Genomic DNA, 15,936 nt, shown 5'->3' on the forward strand with positions numbered 1-15,936 from the left:
GCAGGCCAGTGAGTTTAGAGGCAGGGAGAGTAGACCTGATTACTCTGCTGAAAAAAAAAACAGCTCAAGCTAGGTTTCGAAACAGCTGGTAGATGGTCGATAAGTTCAGACCAGCCCGTACTCAACATGGTTTGACCAGCTCAAGCTATGTTTTGAAACAGCTGTTCACTGGTAATTTCAAGATAGTCATATCTGGATTTTACCGCAGGATGCAATGAACTGCATGCCTTTGTAAAGGCCTTACAGACCGTGAGAATGCTTTCACATTGAGATTTAAGCATATTTACTAATCCAGACCTTACTGCCAATTTGAGTATTTTTAAATAATTACATTTCTGCTGTGTTAATCTCCCTCCGTTAAACGGAGAAAATGTGAAATATTGTACTTCTCCGCTGGGTGGCACTGTGACAAATGCCGCACTTCGCGTGAATCTTGTGCACATGCGCAATAGCACGTACAGGAAGGACATTAATTCACCGTCCCCAGCATTTTGTTTTCGAGCGTGTTTTGAGCTACGAGTGAAGGGTCCGAGATGGCTGACGGTGATATTGAAGAGTTCATTGAGCAGAATCGACATTTGGCCGAGCTTATCGACACGTTTAGGACTATCTCGGAGAGCGAAAAACATTGGAAGTCCCGGAGGGAGTTTCTGTTTAGGAACATCCAAGACTATGAGGATCCACACTTGGACCATCTCCTGGCTTTGTCTATGGTTTGGGCTAACCACGTCTTCCTCGGTTGTAGGTATGTTGCGTTGTTTAGCGTTATGCAGTCGCTGGGAACGACTATGTAGCGCGTTATTCCAGTAGCTGTGTACTTAAGCAAGTTGTCTGTGACACGTGCACGCGGTACCGTGTTTTAAGTCTGCAAATAATTTGGAAATGCGAGTCTTTGGCTTTGTTGCCGAAAACTGGCAAATGAATGAATGAACGGACTCGTTTGTGGATTTGTTTATTAGTACAATTGTTAGTTCGGCTCGGCGATTGGCATCTGGCTACTAAATCAATGATCGCGATTGTTAGTTACATTTTCACGTGTATACTGGTGTGTCATTAATCCATTGCATCAAATTATTCGTCGTGTGTTTCTAACAGATATAGTCCCGTACTTCTGGACAGAGTGAAGGAGATGGCAGAGGGAATTGACGTGCACGACGCGCCGGTCTTTAAAACAAGAGACGAGATAATGAAACAGGTAAATGTATTATTCGATTTCAATTATTGAATAGGCTACTATACTCATAACAGGAAGGCACTCGATTTTCTGGTGGTTTACAGCTGTACATGGTCAATACACTCACTGGCTGGACTTTTGGACATTAGACCATACCATCATTAAGATGCTATTTTCCAAAGCGTGAATTCTTCCAGGTATTCAGGTTACGCGCAGAAAACAAAAGGACAATTGGCAGTATCCAGCTATAGACACATGGCTTGAACACGCATGCACGCTTCGCGACACCAGGTTTTGTAGATATTTAAGTGTTGTGCATCAAACACCGTAATTCAGTGTATAATCGGTAATGTAACACTTCTCTTCTGGTCCTTGTCGCTTGCAGCAGCGATGATGGGAGATGTCCAGAGCGAGGATGCGCAGTGGATTAAACCCAGACCTGGAGCAGAAGACCCTCCTGAACTTTTTTTTTTTAACTTTCATTTTTTAAAATAAAGTCTGGAGTTTTCAAAAATATATATTTCGGTTTAGGCGTCCGTTTTGATGACCTAAGATTGAAACCACTTTTTTTTCTTTTTTTTTTCTGGGGAATATTTTAAATGCGTGCAGAGAACCTGCTCACTTGAGTGGTAGCTCTGTGGGTCTTGGGGGTCTAAAGCAAAATACAGTTCAGATTGCCGTTTAGAGTGTTCAGTTGTCAGGAAGTTCTGCGAGTAGAGAGCATATCCTTCCTCGCTCATTGAACTGTCTGGGACAATCGAAAACAGGCAATAAACCTGAAATGTTTTTTTTTTTTTTTTTTTTTTTTTTAAAGGATCTATCATTTTAAAATCGTGTATGCAATGTCGGGAGAAACATCGCATGGCTCGCATGGATGAGAAGGGAGACCGCAGCCAGTGAGGACAAGGACATTTTACTTTTTGTTTTCAGTTTGCTTCCTGTGTAGCGTACTTGTGTAGAAAGGTTCTCTCTGCCCTTGTCCTCGACAGCATTGCAGCCTGTCGAGGATGTCCTTCAATGCCCTGGTAAATGTTTCACACGTATGGATGCGTATTTGAGGTGACATTATGGGTCCTGGTCTGGTTTTCATGGCAAGCCCCACTATTTTTTTAATGACAAAAGAAATGTTCAAAAAGAAGGAGGCAGGCAGTTAGGCCTTGGTTCAGGAACAAGATTTCTCTGCCAGGAGTACATCTCAAGTCTGTAAAATGTATTTTATTATGTTTATACAGCATATCAAGTATACATTATCAATAAATTCACAAAACTAGCCTTTTGACATCTCTCTTCTTGGAAAACGACTGCCATTCATAGTTTTATATATGGTCAACTCGCACAGTAAACATTTTTACCGTTAATTGGATGAAAAAAAAAAAAAAAGCCACCAAGCAGGCTCAAAAACCCTAGCTCCAGTGACTGATGTTGTGGTAAAATTCGGGCAGCTTGTAGGACAGCCCTTGATCAGTTCTGACCAGTTTTGTGGTGCCGGCAAGCTTTCATCAGCAGTCTCACTGAGCCGTCTGTTCTCACAGCACCTGCACCAGAGTCCCTTTGTGCCAGAACTGCTTTGATTTGATAAACTATTGTAACTTCTCACGTTGTGCACAAGATGCACAAATAGCCTTCATTAATGGCAATTATATACACTAGCTTCAATAATCCAGAACTAATGCTTCAATAATCCAGAACTAAAGATCAGGTCCTCTTTCTGCCCTTTCTGTTCCAGACTCATCTCGCAGAATTGAGCAATTTGTCCAACAAAACAAACAAACAAACAAAAAAACAAAAACATCTTCAACAGCCAGTGTTCTTCAAACTCTGACAAACAATTACAAATAAAAGATCCTGTAGAAACCAAACCATAACAGCATCAATGCCAAAATAAAAACAAAATAAAATGACAAACTGCAAATAACTTATTTTTGCATCATGCAATAAAAAGGAAATGAACAGCACACAGTTAAAACGCTCTCTGTCCGCACGTGTGGGGGAGGGAACGGGGCCCTGTGGGGGAGGGAACGGGGCCCTGTGGGGGAGTGAACGGGGCCCTGTGGGGGAGGGAACGGGGCCCTGTGGGGGAGGGAACGGGGCCCTGTGGCGGAGGGAACAGGGCCCTGTGGGGAGTCCTGGGTGAGGTAACGGCGCTGGGCGCGGCGCGGCCCTGTGTTAGGAGTCCCTCCAGCTCTGCTCCACCACCGCAGACACACGCTTCTCGTACTCCCGCTTGTTCTCCTGGTACAGCTGGGCGGCCTGGCTGTTCGCCGGGCTGTTGGGATTGGGCTCGTCCAGCAGGGACTTCGGGGGGGGGGGGGGGGGGGAGGGGGACAGGAAACGGAATAATTAACACGACATTCATGTTTCACTGGGCACAGGGCTTGAGGAGGTGGGTGCAGGGGGAATGGAGAATGGGGACATCTGTACTCTCAGTGTGAGTGAGTGTGAGTGTGTGTAGGCAGGCAGGCAGGCACGTGTGTGTGTGTGTTTCTTGTACTGGAAAGACACTCCACTTCTGAAAAATATGTTTATATCCTGGCCTAGAGAGAATTGTATAGAATGACAAAGCCTGATAATGAGGTTACAGGATGACATCACCACTAGAGTCATTTTAGCAGCAGGACAAACACTGACCAGGCAATACGTTACATTTACGGTGATTAAAAGCCAATAAATAAAAATAAAAACCAACAGGTGTTGAACTACTGTGCAGAAATGAGCGCACAAGGATGGGCGGAACCTACCTGGATGGAGGTGAGGATGGAGGAGACGTCGTACGTGGGGCTCCAGCGGTTCTGAAGGATGTCCAGACATATGCTTCCGTCCGCATAAACTACGGATTAAAGGCCGCTCAAGTTACCAAACTTTTAACGAGCACAACCGCAAAAACTGCTTTCACAGGAAGACTCAAAACAGCCGCATCTTATACAGCAAGTCTGTCGGTGAAAATCATCAATGATCAATTTATCATTCACCACTTCCAAAAAATAGAGTTGTCTGAAATTCTAGGGACTATGTGACAAGATAAGGTTCAATGAATTGGAATGAACTACAATAAGGTTCAATGAATTGGAATGAACTAATGTCGTTGTTAATCAGTACAGCTCTGTGAATGGATTTGTATATCATTAATTCATGTTAATCACTACATTAGTTGCTGCCAATTCATATTGAAATGAAAGTCAGTTAATGTATTTATAAATGGTTAATATCCTGTGGGGTTTGCCAATGTATACATATACAACAAATACATTAGTTAGTTGTTAAATACATTAACGAATAAACAAATACATTTAATGAGAAGTTAATTTCATGCATAGTTCATGTATTTGTCCATCATTAATTCATGTTAAGAACTGCATTAGTTCATTGTAATTGATGACCCTCATTGTGCCAGGCCTCTCCTCAGAGGTTATATCCACGCTGAACCTCTCACCGTTGGGGTGGAACATCTTGGAGATGAATCGGACCGTGGGGGGCTTGTTTGGGTACTCTTCTGAAAATTCTATCACAAGCTTAAAGGTTCCTGCGGAGAGAGAAGCAATTAAGCTTTCTAAAAATACACCTTACACCCCCCCACGCCCAGAACCAGCATTAATCCTGAACAGAGACAGGACAGGGCCCAGCTGGGCTCCCAGACTAATGTGTGATTAAATATGAAAGCTGACTCAGCAGCTGGGATCTCTCCTGGCTGTTAAAGACACTGAACCCCCTTTTTCAAATTCAGGCAATCAAAACTTACTTCCAGCTTTGTCGACATAAAATACGAACGATCACGTTTATTGATTTACAAACTACGCTACAGGGATAGCTAATGCCATTGGGGGTAGCTCATGCTATAGAGATAGCTAAGGCTAGATTGCATAGCTAATGCTATTGCGATAGTTAATGCTACAGGGGTCGCTGAATGTTATAGGTTCTGTATAGAGCAGTAAGGTGTGAATCTTATTTTTCATGCGTTTGCGTTAAGAACCATCAACTTACCATCTTCAAATGGCGTTCCCTCAGGTCTGTAAATGATGACACAAAAATACTGAATTAGACAAAGTTTGCGATTGCAAAATAAACAAAAGTTAAACCACTAACAAGCCACGTGGAGGATCCTGAAATCTTCGCTTTTACAAACAAACAGTGCAAAAATAAAAACCCAAGTGTTGGTCGCTTCATCCATGCAATCAGTCACAAACTCAAACTAACATACATTTTTTTGTGTTTTTACGACATGGCTGTTGTATGTTTGCATGCATGCATGTATGCATGTGTGTGTGTATAAGGACAGCCATGTAGAGTAGAGGCTATGCTCATGAGCGGTGGAAAGTGGAAAACTACAGTTCAGGTGGAAAACCACAGACGCAGCACAGAGGAAGCCCTACCCTACCCCGTGTAGGTCCAGGAAGCACCCTGCGATATAAATCTGATATTATGCCAAAAAATGTAGCAACGCTAAGTGGGGTGAAGGAACCTGTTCAACAGTTTCTCATTTTGAACATAACTCTCAGCGCACAACATCAATTTCCCCCCTTCATAAACCGCCCTCCCCTTCATAAACAACCCTCCCCTTCATAAACAACCCTCCCGTTCATAAACCACCCTCCCTGGAGCCTGCCCATTAGATCAGAGAGCTCATCTTTCTGCTCTGGAGCTGCTCTGAGCCCAGGGGTCAGGGGTCAGGGGTCAGGGGTCAAAGGCATGCGTCTTGTGTGCAGTGCGTGTGCGGTAAGCCGGCGGGAGGGGCCGGATCTAAGGCTCACCCAAAAATAACCGCGTTCCACATCATGATGTTGTTCTCCGAAGGGGCCCCACTCACTCCGGCCGGAGGGTCTTCCTGCAGCCTGCGGGAAAAACCGGAATTCCCATCAGCATTCCCGAAACTTCTCACACGCCTTTAAACCCACACACACGTTCTGGGCCTGGAGAGACCTCGCACACTCCGGACCTGGAGAGACCTCACACACTCCTTGAACTGGAGAGACCTCACACACTCCTTGAACTGGAGAAACCTCACACACTCCTTGAACTGGAGAGACCTCACACACTCCGGACCTGGAGAGACCTCACACACTCCGGACCTGGAGAGACCTCACACACTCCGGACCTGGAGAGACCTCACACACTCCGGACCTGGAGAGACCTCACACTCCTTTAAAACCACACACATGCTCCGGTCCTGGAGAGAGGCTTAACGTGCGCTTCCTGTCCTGAGACAGACACAGTCAGTCATCTCTAGATACCCCCTCCAGGGAAAAGCGGAGGCATTTTCAGTGCAGCTGGTCTGATGGGTTAAAAGAGCTTTCAAGTGAAGAATGATGATCCCATGAAATAATTTCTATACAAATAATGCATTACAGTTTGTAAAGTTTGTGCCTATAAGGCAGGGCTGTCCAACTCCGTTCCTGGAGCCCAAACATCCTGTAGGATTTAATTCTGTCCCTTAGCAGCTTAGCGAGATCTCAAGCTGTTGAATGAGGTGTGCTTTGTTGGGATTGGCATGAAAACCTACAGGACAGTAGATCTCCAGGAACAGGGTTGGGCAGCCCTGCTCTAGCTGTTGAATGAGGTGTGGCTTTCTTAGGGTTGGCGTGAAAACCTACAGGACGGTAGATCTACAGGAACAGGGTTGGGCAGCCCTGCTCTAGCTGTTGAATGAGGTGTGCTTTCTTAGGGTTGGCGTGAAAACCTACAGGACGGTAGATCTACGGGACAGGGTTGGTCAGCCCTGCAATAGGAACGCTGTCCTCTACTGCAGCAGTGATGACCTTCCCAAAAAGCCCTGTGCCGCAGCCCTATATCAGACACACTGGGTCGTGATCTCATTGTATTGACCACCCTTCTCCCCCACAGGGGTTAAAAACAGGCCCCTGGTGGCCAGATGATAGAATGGCTACTCGTGTTCAAAGTGCAGGCACTGTCGACTAGCGGTGGACAACAGCCGCTTTCAGAAGTGAGCAGATTACGCTAAGCTAAGGCTAAGGCTGCCTCAGCGAGCCTTATGCTGTCGGGAGAGGGAACACCAACCAGGAGGCAAAACACATCCTGCTTAATTTGAATTGAAAATAAAGAGGAAAACAGTGAGCTGTACCCCAGCGTGGGTGAAGGCTGGTTAATATCAACGTTGGCCTTGCATGAGAGAACTCATAGCTGCCTAAAAGACGTGGGTGATCCAACCATGCCTTGTCCTGTACTGTAGGAACAACCTTTACTAAAACACCAGAAAGTGACATTTCAAATTATGGGCTTCAGTATATATTTACAGGCTACTTCTGCTCCATTAATGGACAAATACTGGATTATACTGCATTTCTGTTCAAAATATTTTTAGAAAAACGTGTAGAGGGAAGGAGGTTTAATAATAATTAGCTAATAATGATAGTAAAAAGAAGCCAAAATAATAATTATATAAAAACACTAGTCCAACTAACAGCAATAATACATAGCATTTTAAATATAGTGCCTTTAAATCATCAGTTAACAGTAAAGGGAGAATCCTGTCTCCAGGCCCGCCCGTGGCCCTGCATGTCTGTCCTGCAGAACGCTCACACAGAGAACCCCTGTCCTGCAGAACGCTCACACAGAGAACCCCTGTCCTGCAGAACGCTCACACAGAGAACCCCTGTCCTGCAGAACGCTCACACAGAGAACCCCTGTCCTTCAGAACGCTCACACAGAGAACCCCTGTCCTGCAGAACGCTCACACAGAGAACCCCTGTCCTGTAGAACACTCACACAGAGAACCCCTGTCCTGTAGAACACTCACACAGAGAACCCCTGTCCTGCAGAACACTCACACAGAGAACCCCTGTCCTGCAGAACGCTCACACAGAGAACCTGTCCTGCAGAACGCTCACACAGAGAACCTGTCCTGCAGAATACTCACACGGAGAACCCCTGTCCTGCAGAACACTCACATGGAGAACCCCTGTCCTGCAGAACGCTCACACAGAGAACCCCTGTCCTGCAGAACACTCACACAGAGAACCCCTGTCCTGCAGAACACTCACACAGAGAACCCCTGTCCTGCAGAACGCTCACACAGAGAACCTGTCCTGCAGAATGCTCACACGGAGAACCCCTGTCCTGCAGAACACTCACACGGAGAACCCCTGTCCTGCAGAACGCTCACACGGAGAACCCCTGTCCTGCAGAACGCTCACACGGAGAACCCCTGTCCTGCCTGCTGCTCCTCTGACCCCTCTCAGACGAACAGACCCAGTTTCTGAAGAGTCCTCCGTGTTTCGCCTGTTCAAACGGCACACAGGAGCTCCTGCAGCTCGACGCCGGCGCCTCAGCGACTCGCTAACGGGCTCTTCGCACGTCACGTCCCACTCGTTCCGGGTCCTTCCGCTCTGCCTTTCAAATGTGAAAATCACCCGTGAAACGCCCCGGTGCTAACCGACCCTTAACGCCTCCGCTACGCGTCTTCTCAAAGGCCGCCTGTTGACCCGTCTGTCACCCCCCCATCCTCAAGAGCCCGTCTCCACACATCTCATCTCCTCTCCTCTCCTCTCATCTCCTCTCATCTCCTCTCATCTCCTCTCATCTCCTCTCATCTCCTCTCATCTCCTCTCACCTGTGACCGTCTGCTATCAGGACCTGACCGAACACCACCCACTCTGTGACTTACGCATCTTCCACGGTCAACTACTCAATACTTTATCCTTTATCCTGGTGAATTTTACTCAGTTTTAAAATCACCATTGCTGGATAGAAGGATGGTGAGCGGAAAACGTTCACTCGTACGGATGCATGTAGGCTGTTCAGTGGTTCCCCATTAAACACAGAATGACACATTCTCCTGCATTAGCTACTCGCCGGCCTCTTATGGGTTCCCCTGTCAAATAACCCCAGGAGACCCTTACAGTCTCAACACATCCGAGGCATCAGGGCATTCCCCTAGATCAGACATTAGGGAACCACTTGTCCAATAAATGGGGACCGTGGTTTTTCTGTTGTTGTTTTTTGTTTATGTTTTTTAACCCACATTATTAACCTTTGTTTTCAACCTGTCTTATGTTTAAAAAAAATTTTTTAATTTTTTTTTTTTTTTTACTTGTGGCTATGATCATTTTGCCAACTCGGAGCCCCAACTGTCCCATGTAATTTTAGCACGAGCCGATTGTAATTCAGTCATTATCACAACATAGGACCGCCCACTTTCAGCACATGGACCAATGGGCAGCCATTCCTTCTCCCTGACCTTCGACCGTCATCCGGATGCCATGGAGACCCCACATCAAGGTCATCCCAGACCCAGGGAACACAACCCCTTTCCCAGCTCAAAGCTTTCCAACTCCACCCAGCTCTTATGTACCATCATTACTGCGCCTCTGTTACAGCTCAGCTCCATTCCGCGGTCCAGCAAAACAAAGCTGATTCACTCTTCTGGTTTCTTTTATTTTCAGGAAGTGTTTTTTTAATGTGCCTTCACAAGAGCACACAATGCGACCTGCTGAATGTTACTAGGCTATATGGTGGCATACCAAAATATATACACACATATATATATTTATTTTTAAATCAACCACAGCCCTTTTACAGTCACTGGCATCAGTTTCTGCTTCTAAACCAATAATGTCTTTAATACTGTGCTGCTGCAGACCCGGGTCAAAGGCATCGTTGTTTTGCATACTTCTACGCGCTTTACTGAGCTTGTCTGTTTTGATCCTTTGAAATATTCTCAAAGTGCAAACCCCTTCTGGTGCTCTCGGTTAGCGCAACTGCACCTGGCAACCAGGCAAGATCAATCCAGCACAGAAAAGTATTAGAATCCAAAACAAATTTCCCATTTCACCCGGATCTACAGTGCAGTGTGAACATGGGCACAGCCTTAGTAACATTATGAAGCATTATCTCCTTCCCGACAGCTCTAGATATGACAGAGTCAGTGACCGTACAGTTCTCGTTTTCTAGTTTTCTAACAGCGTCAGTGGTATTTAGCGCAGGGACGCGGTTGGTTCTGCGATGCGGTGAATCTGCACGGTTCCAGCTCTTCATTAGAACAGAGGGACTCGATGGGACAGTCCCGGTCATGGGTCACTTCCGCTGTGTAACAGAGCGCACCTGCCGGAGAGGTGACGGGGAATAGGATTACCTCCTCCCCATATCCCCGTGTCCTCAGCAGGTTGTTTCCTGCGGGTATCACAATACACCTGGTCCCTCTAACAGGTGTCCAGCCGCCCCCCCCCCCCCCTCTTTCAGAGCTTCCCATCTGGAGACCAGCGACAGACGGGGAGCTATAGTCTGCCTGACCCTGCTGTGTAGAGGCCAGCCCAACCATAGAGACCATTCCCCTGAGACACCCCCCCCCCCCCTCACAGGGCGCAGGCATCTGTCTCAGCTAACCACCGTTTGGACCGTTTTAAAATTGAGCATTCGCTCAACTTACACTTCGACAAACCAGAGATCATGGAAATAGCATGTTGCATTCCAAGATCCTACAAACATTCTATAGGTCATATCAAGGGAGCAGTCTTCGGTGTAATTTCTTAGATCGCAAAAGCTTTGCATGATAAAAAATATATATATCATTACGTTGCCAAGGTAATAGTTTTTAATAAAAACTATTACCTTGGCAACGTAATGACAGCTGCGGAACAGGTACTTTTACTAGCGGACTACTGCTGCAAAAAGACCGAAAACAACTCCAGTCCGTAGACACACCGAGTCCAACAGGTTTTAAATGTTACCTTTCAACTGATTCAAGCTACACCTAACATGTACCTTCCAATTACAATGCCACCATCAATAATAATAACAGATGATGGGTTTTAAATATATAGCCTTCAAAACAGGATCCTAGATTAAATCTCAAACTAACACATTGAACCACAGTTTATGGACACTGGATAACTACAGGTAAAGGCCTTTTTAGAATTCATATTAGATGAAAACATTCATTACATGACAAACGAATACATTCCCATGCCTAAATGCTGGCTGTTATATAACTAACGCAATTCAATTAGCGACTACATCAACTTCCCCTCAGTCTTGCCAACTACGTAGCTAAAGGTTGATCGCTTTCCTAAGTAGTAACAAACTACATCAGATGCGGAAAAATGCCTAAAAGTTCGGAGCAGTGTTCATCTGATCGGATTAGCTACCCAAAACAATACCAAGACAAACGCCCATTGTTTGAGTTTGTAGACAGTCAGCAATACACGGTGAACCAACGTTGTAATTTATCAATAATTGAATCATCTCAAACAGTGACCTTAGCTACCGGCTTTTTCACAGAAGATTCTTGATTTTCAAAGCTGGTGAATGTAACTGATTGAGTGCGAACATGTTTGCGTTAACTGCTTAGCAATACTATTGTTGCGATGCGTAAATGTAATTAGCTAGATAATTACCAAATTGAACAAAGCAGCTAGCTACATGACACAAACATACGTAGAGCTAGCTAGCTACTCGAGCGTTGCCTTAAATATACACCATAAACACAGCTTGACACTCCTATAACAAACGTAGCTTGAATGAACAATTTCAGCATGATATGCGACAACTAACGAGATGCACAGCTGATATCGGCAGTCGAAGAATACGCGACGGGGCAAAAACAATCAACTATCTACAAATCTTGGAACTCGGCACGAACTACCGGAGCTGTGTTAGCTCGCTAGCTAACTCTATCCAACTAGTAACACCAATGACAGTAAAAACATTGCAAAAAAACATTTGCAAACGTAGCGAACCAGTGGCTACCTTTTGAAGTCTCTCATAAGGCGTCTTCTAGCGGGCGTCGACATTCTTCAGGACGCAGAAGATGTTCTTTTAACCATAAAACCCCAGCCTGAGCCGGTATATATACGGGCAACGCCGCTGCTAGCACCCTTTTCTCCTTCCAAACAACTAAGCTGACGTCATTTACTTCCACGGCAGAACAGGACAAGTCCATTCGAGCAGAACAACCCATTTCTACAATAACTAAAATCTTGTTCAAGTTTAGAGCATTGGCCACATGAGCCAATATTAGTCAAGGCGTTTATAATATTTAAATACTTCAATTCATTTTCACATCTCAACAATACAGCTGATAAGCATTTATGTTTTTGTGTTTCGGTAAACCCCCCTATACGCAGCACAATTGGTATAATCTGATCAGTTATAACTATCGGATGCAGTTGAGGTTAAAATAACTGGGAAAGAATAGTTGATATTTATATATTTGTTCTGTTTTATGTATTAAACATGAATACTGTGTACTGTACCTGTACTTATTTTAGCTACAACTATAACTCTGTATACGCGTGAACAGCATGTCATTTTTGTTTTTCGAAAAGGTGTCTTATCGAGCCAGGTTACATTCATTTAGGCTCATCCTTCTTGGAATCTTCTAGAATTTAGTCCGTTTTACGGGTAGCTATCTAAGGTTGTATCTTTTAGCCACTTGACAGTCATAGAGCAAATAGTGTATTGGTAATGTGCAAGCAAACAGCTTCATAAAAGGTTGTAACGTTACAGTCTAACAACTGCTATTCGTATGAAACGAAAACTGGGCTTTATTGACAGAGTTAACAAGTTTTGGATGTATATTATGTAACTCATGTGGATGACCCTGTACATGAATATAGAATTTTCCTACTGCGTGGGAAAGCAACATTAAGATTAGACCACTGTTGTCTTGAATAAAACTAGATCATACGTTGTAGGTTAAACATGTGAAATGCCAGTTCAGTTCAGACCACACTGTAGACCAGTACATAATTCGTTTTTATCAGTAGCTATTTGTCATTTATGCGTTTAGTCACAGTTCATACCCGTGTGTTGCAATTGTGTGTTTACAGTCACATTTTGTAATTGTGTGTGTGAACATCTGTTTACTGTCACCACAGTAAGGGGACAGAGTTGAATGAGTTGTTTGTTTTTCGGTGTTTTGACCCAGGGCATCAGTGAATATTTTTGCATTCCTTTGAAACATAAAGGAATTGACAGGACAGTCACTACACTGTCATAGAAACCAAGAAACTTAAGTGTTTAAAACATGCAGGTGTCAAGTCATCCAATCCAGGTATGTTTTACTTATTGGTCTTCTGCTACTGCCTATCCACTTAGAGGTTTGATGGGTTGTGTTCAGAGATGCTCTTCTGCATACCACTGTTGTAATGTGTGGTTATTTATGTTACTGTCACCTTCTCCTCTGAGCAATGCGTTTTTGCCCGCAGAACTGCTGCTCACCGGATGCTTTTTGTTTCTTGCACCATTCTCAGCAAACTCTTGAGAGAGTTGTGTGTGAAAATCCTCAGTGTTCAGCAGTTTCTTAGATACTCAAACCACCCTGTCTGACACCAACAAGCATTCCACGGTCAAAGTCACTTAGATCACATTTATTCCCCATTTAATTTATTCCCCAGCTGAACCTCTTGACCACATCTGCCTGCTCTTATGCATTTAGTTTCCGCCACATGATTGGCTGATTAAATATTTGCATTAGGAAGCCGGTGTACAGATGTACCTAATAAAGTAAATTAGTCTATATAACAACAGCACGGAGCCTGCCTGGAGGTTACAAGGGTGACCCAAATGTGGGAAAAGCTTTTGAGGTCTGTAGCGTAGTGGTTGAGGTACATGACTGGGACCCGCAAGGTTGGTGGTTCAATCCCCAGTGTAGCCACAATAAGATCTGCACAGCCATTTGACCCTTGAGCATGGTTGCGACACAAGATCGAGCATGATATCATGCAGTGTTCCTCGCGTTAAAGGTAAAACAGCAGGAAGATCATTTCTCTAGACTAGGATCTCCTCATGGAACAACCTGCCCCTGCATTAAAGCAAAAGTTATGGAGGCACTGAAAACACACCTTTTCAAACTCTACCTTAGTCCTCCCTCCTGATTTCCCCCGCCCCCCTTTCTGATATCCCTATCCCTCTTGTCTAACCCCCCCCCCCCCCCCCCAAAAAAAATAAAAAATAAAAAAATAAAAATGTTGCACTTATGATGACTATGTTTAGAACAGCACTTCCTATGTATTTTCCTAGTTATGGATGTGATGCTTTGACTTGTGGAAGAACCTATGCACTTGTAAGTCGCTTTGGATTGAAAGCGTCTGCCAAATGACAAAAATGTAAATGTAATGCTTTCTGGGGCGTGTTGATGGCTCACTTTTAAGAGACCTTGGGCGTGGGATTGCATAAACAAGGTTTATCTTGTAATTTGTTTGTTTCTGTCAATGTGTTTGTTCCCATGGTTTGTGTCTGTTTGTTTCCATCGAGGAGCACTTTGGAAATAAGTGTTTTCAGTAATGCTTTTAAGTGCTATCCTCTGGGAGTTTGTGTCATGATACTCCTTTGAGCTGTTGTGCTCTTAAATTCCTAATCAAAATAGAATCTAATCTAATTCCCCACTCAGTGAAACTTTGGGGGTGTATGGAGAAGCTTCTCTTTGGCAGGGGTTGGGAAACCTTTGAGAATTTAAGGAACGTTAGGGCAAATGCAGGTAAAAGCCTGTTTCCGTCTCATAATGGCCTGAAACTGGAGTGAAACCCCACACTTCGGCAGGACAATCAAAGGCATGTGACCAAAACTGAAAAGCTGAATGTCCTTGAATGACCCTCAACAATAAGCCATGTTAAAGTGCTTCCACTGAATTTAAATGTAATGGGTGATGCAGGCAGCATATTTCATTTTATTTTTATTACAAAACATTTTATTGACATACTACTAGTTTTGTATTTAAAAGAAAATCTGATTGAGAATGTGAGTTTGAGAATAAAAAAATATTAATTGAAAAAAGAAAAATTAGTGTGAACCTGATTTGTAAACGATTTATAATTCACAAAGTACCATTACATATATCCAACTCTCTCCAATTAGGCAGTTTAGTTTAGTGGGGCGACATTAGCTCAGGAGTCGTCTGGCAGTCAGAGGGTTGCCGGTTCGATCCCGCCCTGGGTGTGTCAAAGTGTCGCTGAGCAAGACACCTAACCCCCAAATGCTCCTGACGAGCTGGTTGGTGCCTGGCATGGCAGCCAATCGCCGTTGGGGTGTGAGTGTGTGGATGGGTGAATGAGAAGCATCAATTACACAGCACTTTTGATAAAGGCGGATTATAAATGGAGACCATTTAGCAGTTAGTAGCATATGCATTTATTTTTATTTGCATTACGAAATTGAGCAAGTTTTATCAACGTTATTTGCGGACTTCTCCACACACACAATGGGAAAATAGTCTGGAGTGGAAAACAGCTGAACTGTGTAGATCGTAAACAATTTTGAAGCAAGCTGTATATCACTTGCCAAAAGATTAGTCCTATATCGTTGGCATGCTTGTTAATCAACAGATGTGAAAACGGGTTGAGATCGCCCGATTTGTTTAAAGTTTTGTGCTCAGCACAAGGCAAACCCAGGCAGTCTCAGTCAGGTATTCAGGCCACTCACCAACTCTGGGAAAGAATAGGTTACGCTCTCCTTTAGCATTTAGCGCCAGGACATAAATATAGCCAGAGGTAAGGGCAAAGAGGCTGAATTTCAACCCCCAAGGGTGCTCCTTTAGCCAAGCCGTGCCTCCACTTAGCCTCGCCAACAGGGGCCGTGCGCACAACAGCTCGAGCACTCCCTCAGGCGTCGTACGTCACACGGTGGCTCCCTTTTCACCCTGGGGTGACTGGCAGCGGTTGTTTCTTCTACGCTTTCTCGGTTTTTCTGGTGACGCCGTCTCCCTGTACTGCCCCCCAGTGGTGCAATGATGGAATTAACTTTCCACAGCGACCTGGCCAGCAAATTCACTGGCGGCATCTTCTGATGCAGAATGAAGACCCACCTCTTCAGGCTGC

The 15,936-nt window shown here is 44.6% G+C and overlaps 2 protein-coding genes across 5 annotated transcripts; one reads left to right on the plus strand and one right to left on the minus strand.

The window, feature by feature from the left end:
• The first annotated feature begins 449 nt into the window (after positions 1-449).
• Positions 450-2,444, plus strand: cdkn2aipnl (CDKN2A interacting protein N-terminal like). Its single transcript, XM_061249771.1, has 3 exons — positions 450-745; positions 1,096-1,195; positions 1,560-2,444. Exons 1-3 carry the CDS (start codon positions 534-536, stop codon positions 1,566-1,568), a joined length of 321 nt encoding a protein of 106 aa, XP_061105755.1. The 5' UTR covers positions 450-533; the 3' UTR covers positions 1,569-2,444.
• Positions 2,370-12,015, minus strand: ube2b (ubiquitin-conjugating enzyme E2B (RAD6 homolog)). 4 transcript variants are annotated; one of them, XM_061249769.1, is made up of 7 exons: positions 11,870-12,015; positions 5,920-6,000; positions 5,153-5,178; positions 4,605-4,694; positions 3,913-4,001; positions 3,293-3,469; positions 2,370-3,183 (listed from the first exon to the last, which is right to left on the minus strand). In XM_061249769.1, the coding sequence occupies exons 1-6, from the start codon at positions 11,911-11,913 to the stop codon at positions 3,341-3,343; spliced, it is 459 nt and encodes a 152-aa protein (XP_061105753.1). In that variant the 5' UTR covers positions 11,914-12,015; the 3' UTR covers positions 2,370-3,183; positions 3,293-3,340. The 4 variants fall into 4 exon arrangements, with proteins under 4 accessions (XP_061105753.1, XP_061105752.1, XP_061105751.1 ...); XM_061249768.1 differs by having other exon boundaries at positions 2,370-3,205; XM_061249767.1 differs by having other exon boundaries at positions 2,370-3,227.
• Positions 12,016-15,936: the final 3,921 nt, after the last annotated feature.

The sequence above is a fragment of the Conger conger genome, chromosome 7 (assembly GCF_963514075.1).
Source record: "Conger conger chromosome 7, fConCon1.1, whole genome shotgun sequence".
Classification (NCBI taxonomy): domain Eukaryota; kingdom Metazoa; phylum Chordata; class Actinopteri; order Anguilliformes; family Congridae; genus Conger; species Conger conger.

Coding starts and splice junctions, on each gene's coding strand:
- cdkn2aipnl (XM_061249771.1), top strand. CDS start 534: ATGGCTGACGGTGATATTGAAGAGTTCATTGAGCAGAATCGACATTTG. Junction 746..1,095: donor CACGTCTTCCTCGGTTGTAG/GTATGTTGCGTT, acceptor TGTTTCTAACAG/ATATAGTCCCGTACTTCTGG.
- ube2b (XM_061249769.1), bottom strand. CDS start 11,913: ATGTCGACGCCCGCTAGAAGACGCCTTATGAGAGACTTCAAAAG. Junction 4,002..4,604: donor CAAGATGTTCCACCCCAACG/GTGAGAGGTTCA, acceptor TTTAATCCGTAG/TTTATGCGGACGGAAGCATA. Junction 3,470..3,912: donor CCATCCTCACCTCCATCCAG/GTAGGTTCCGCC, acceptor CCCCCCCCGAAG/TCCCTGCTGGACGAGCCCAA.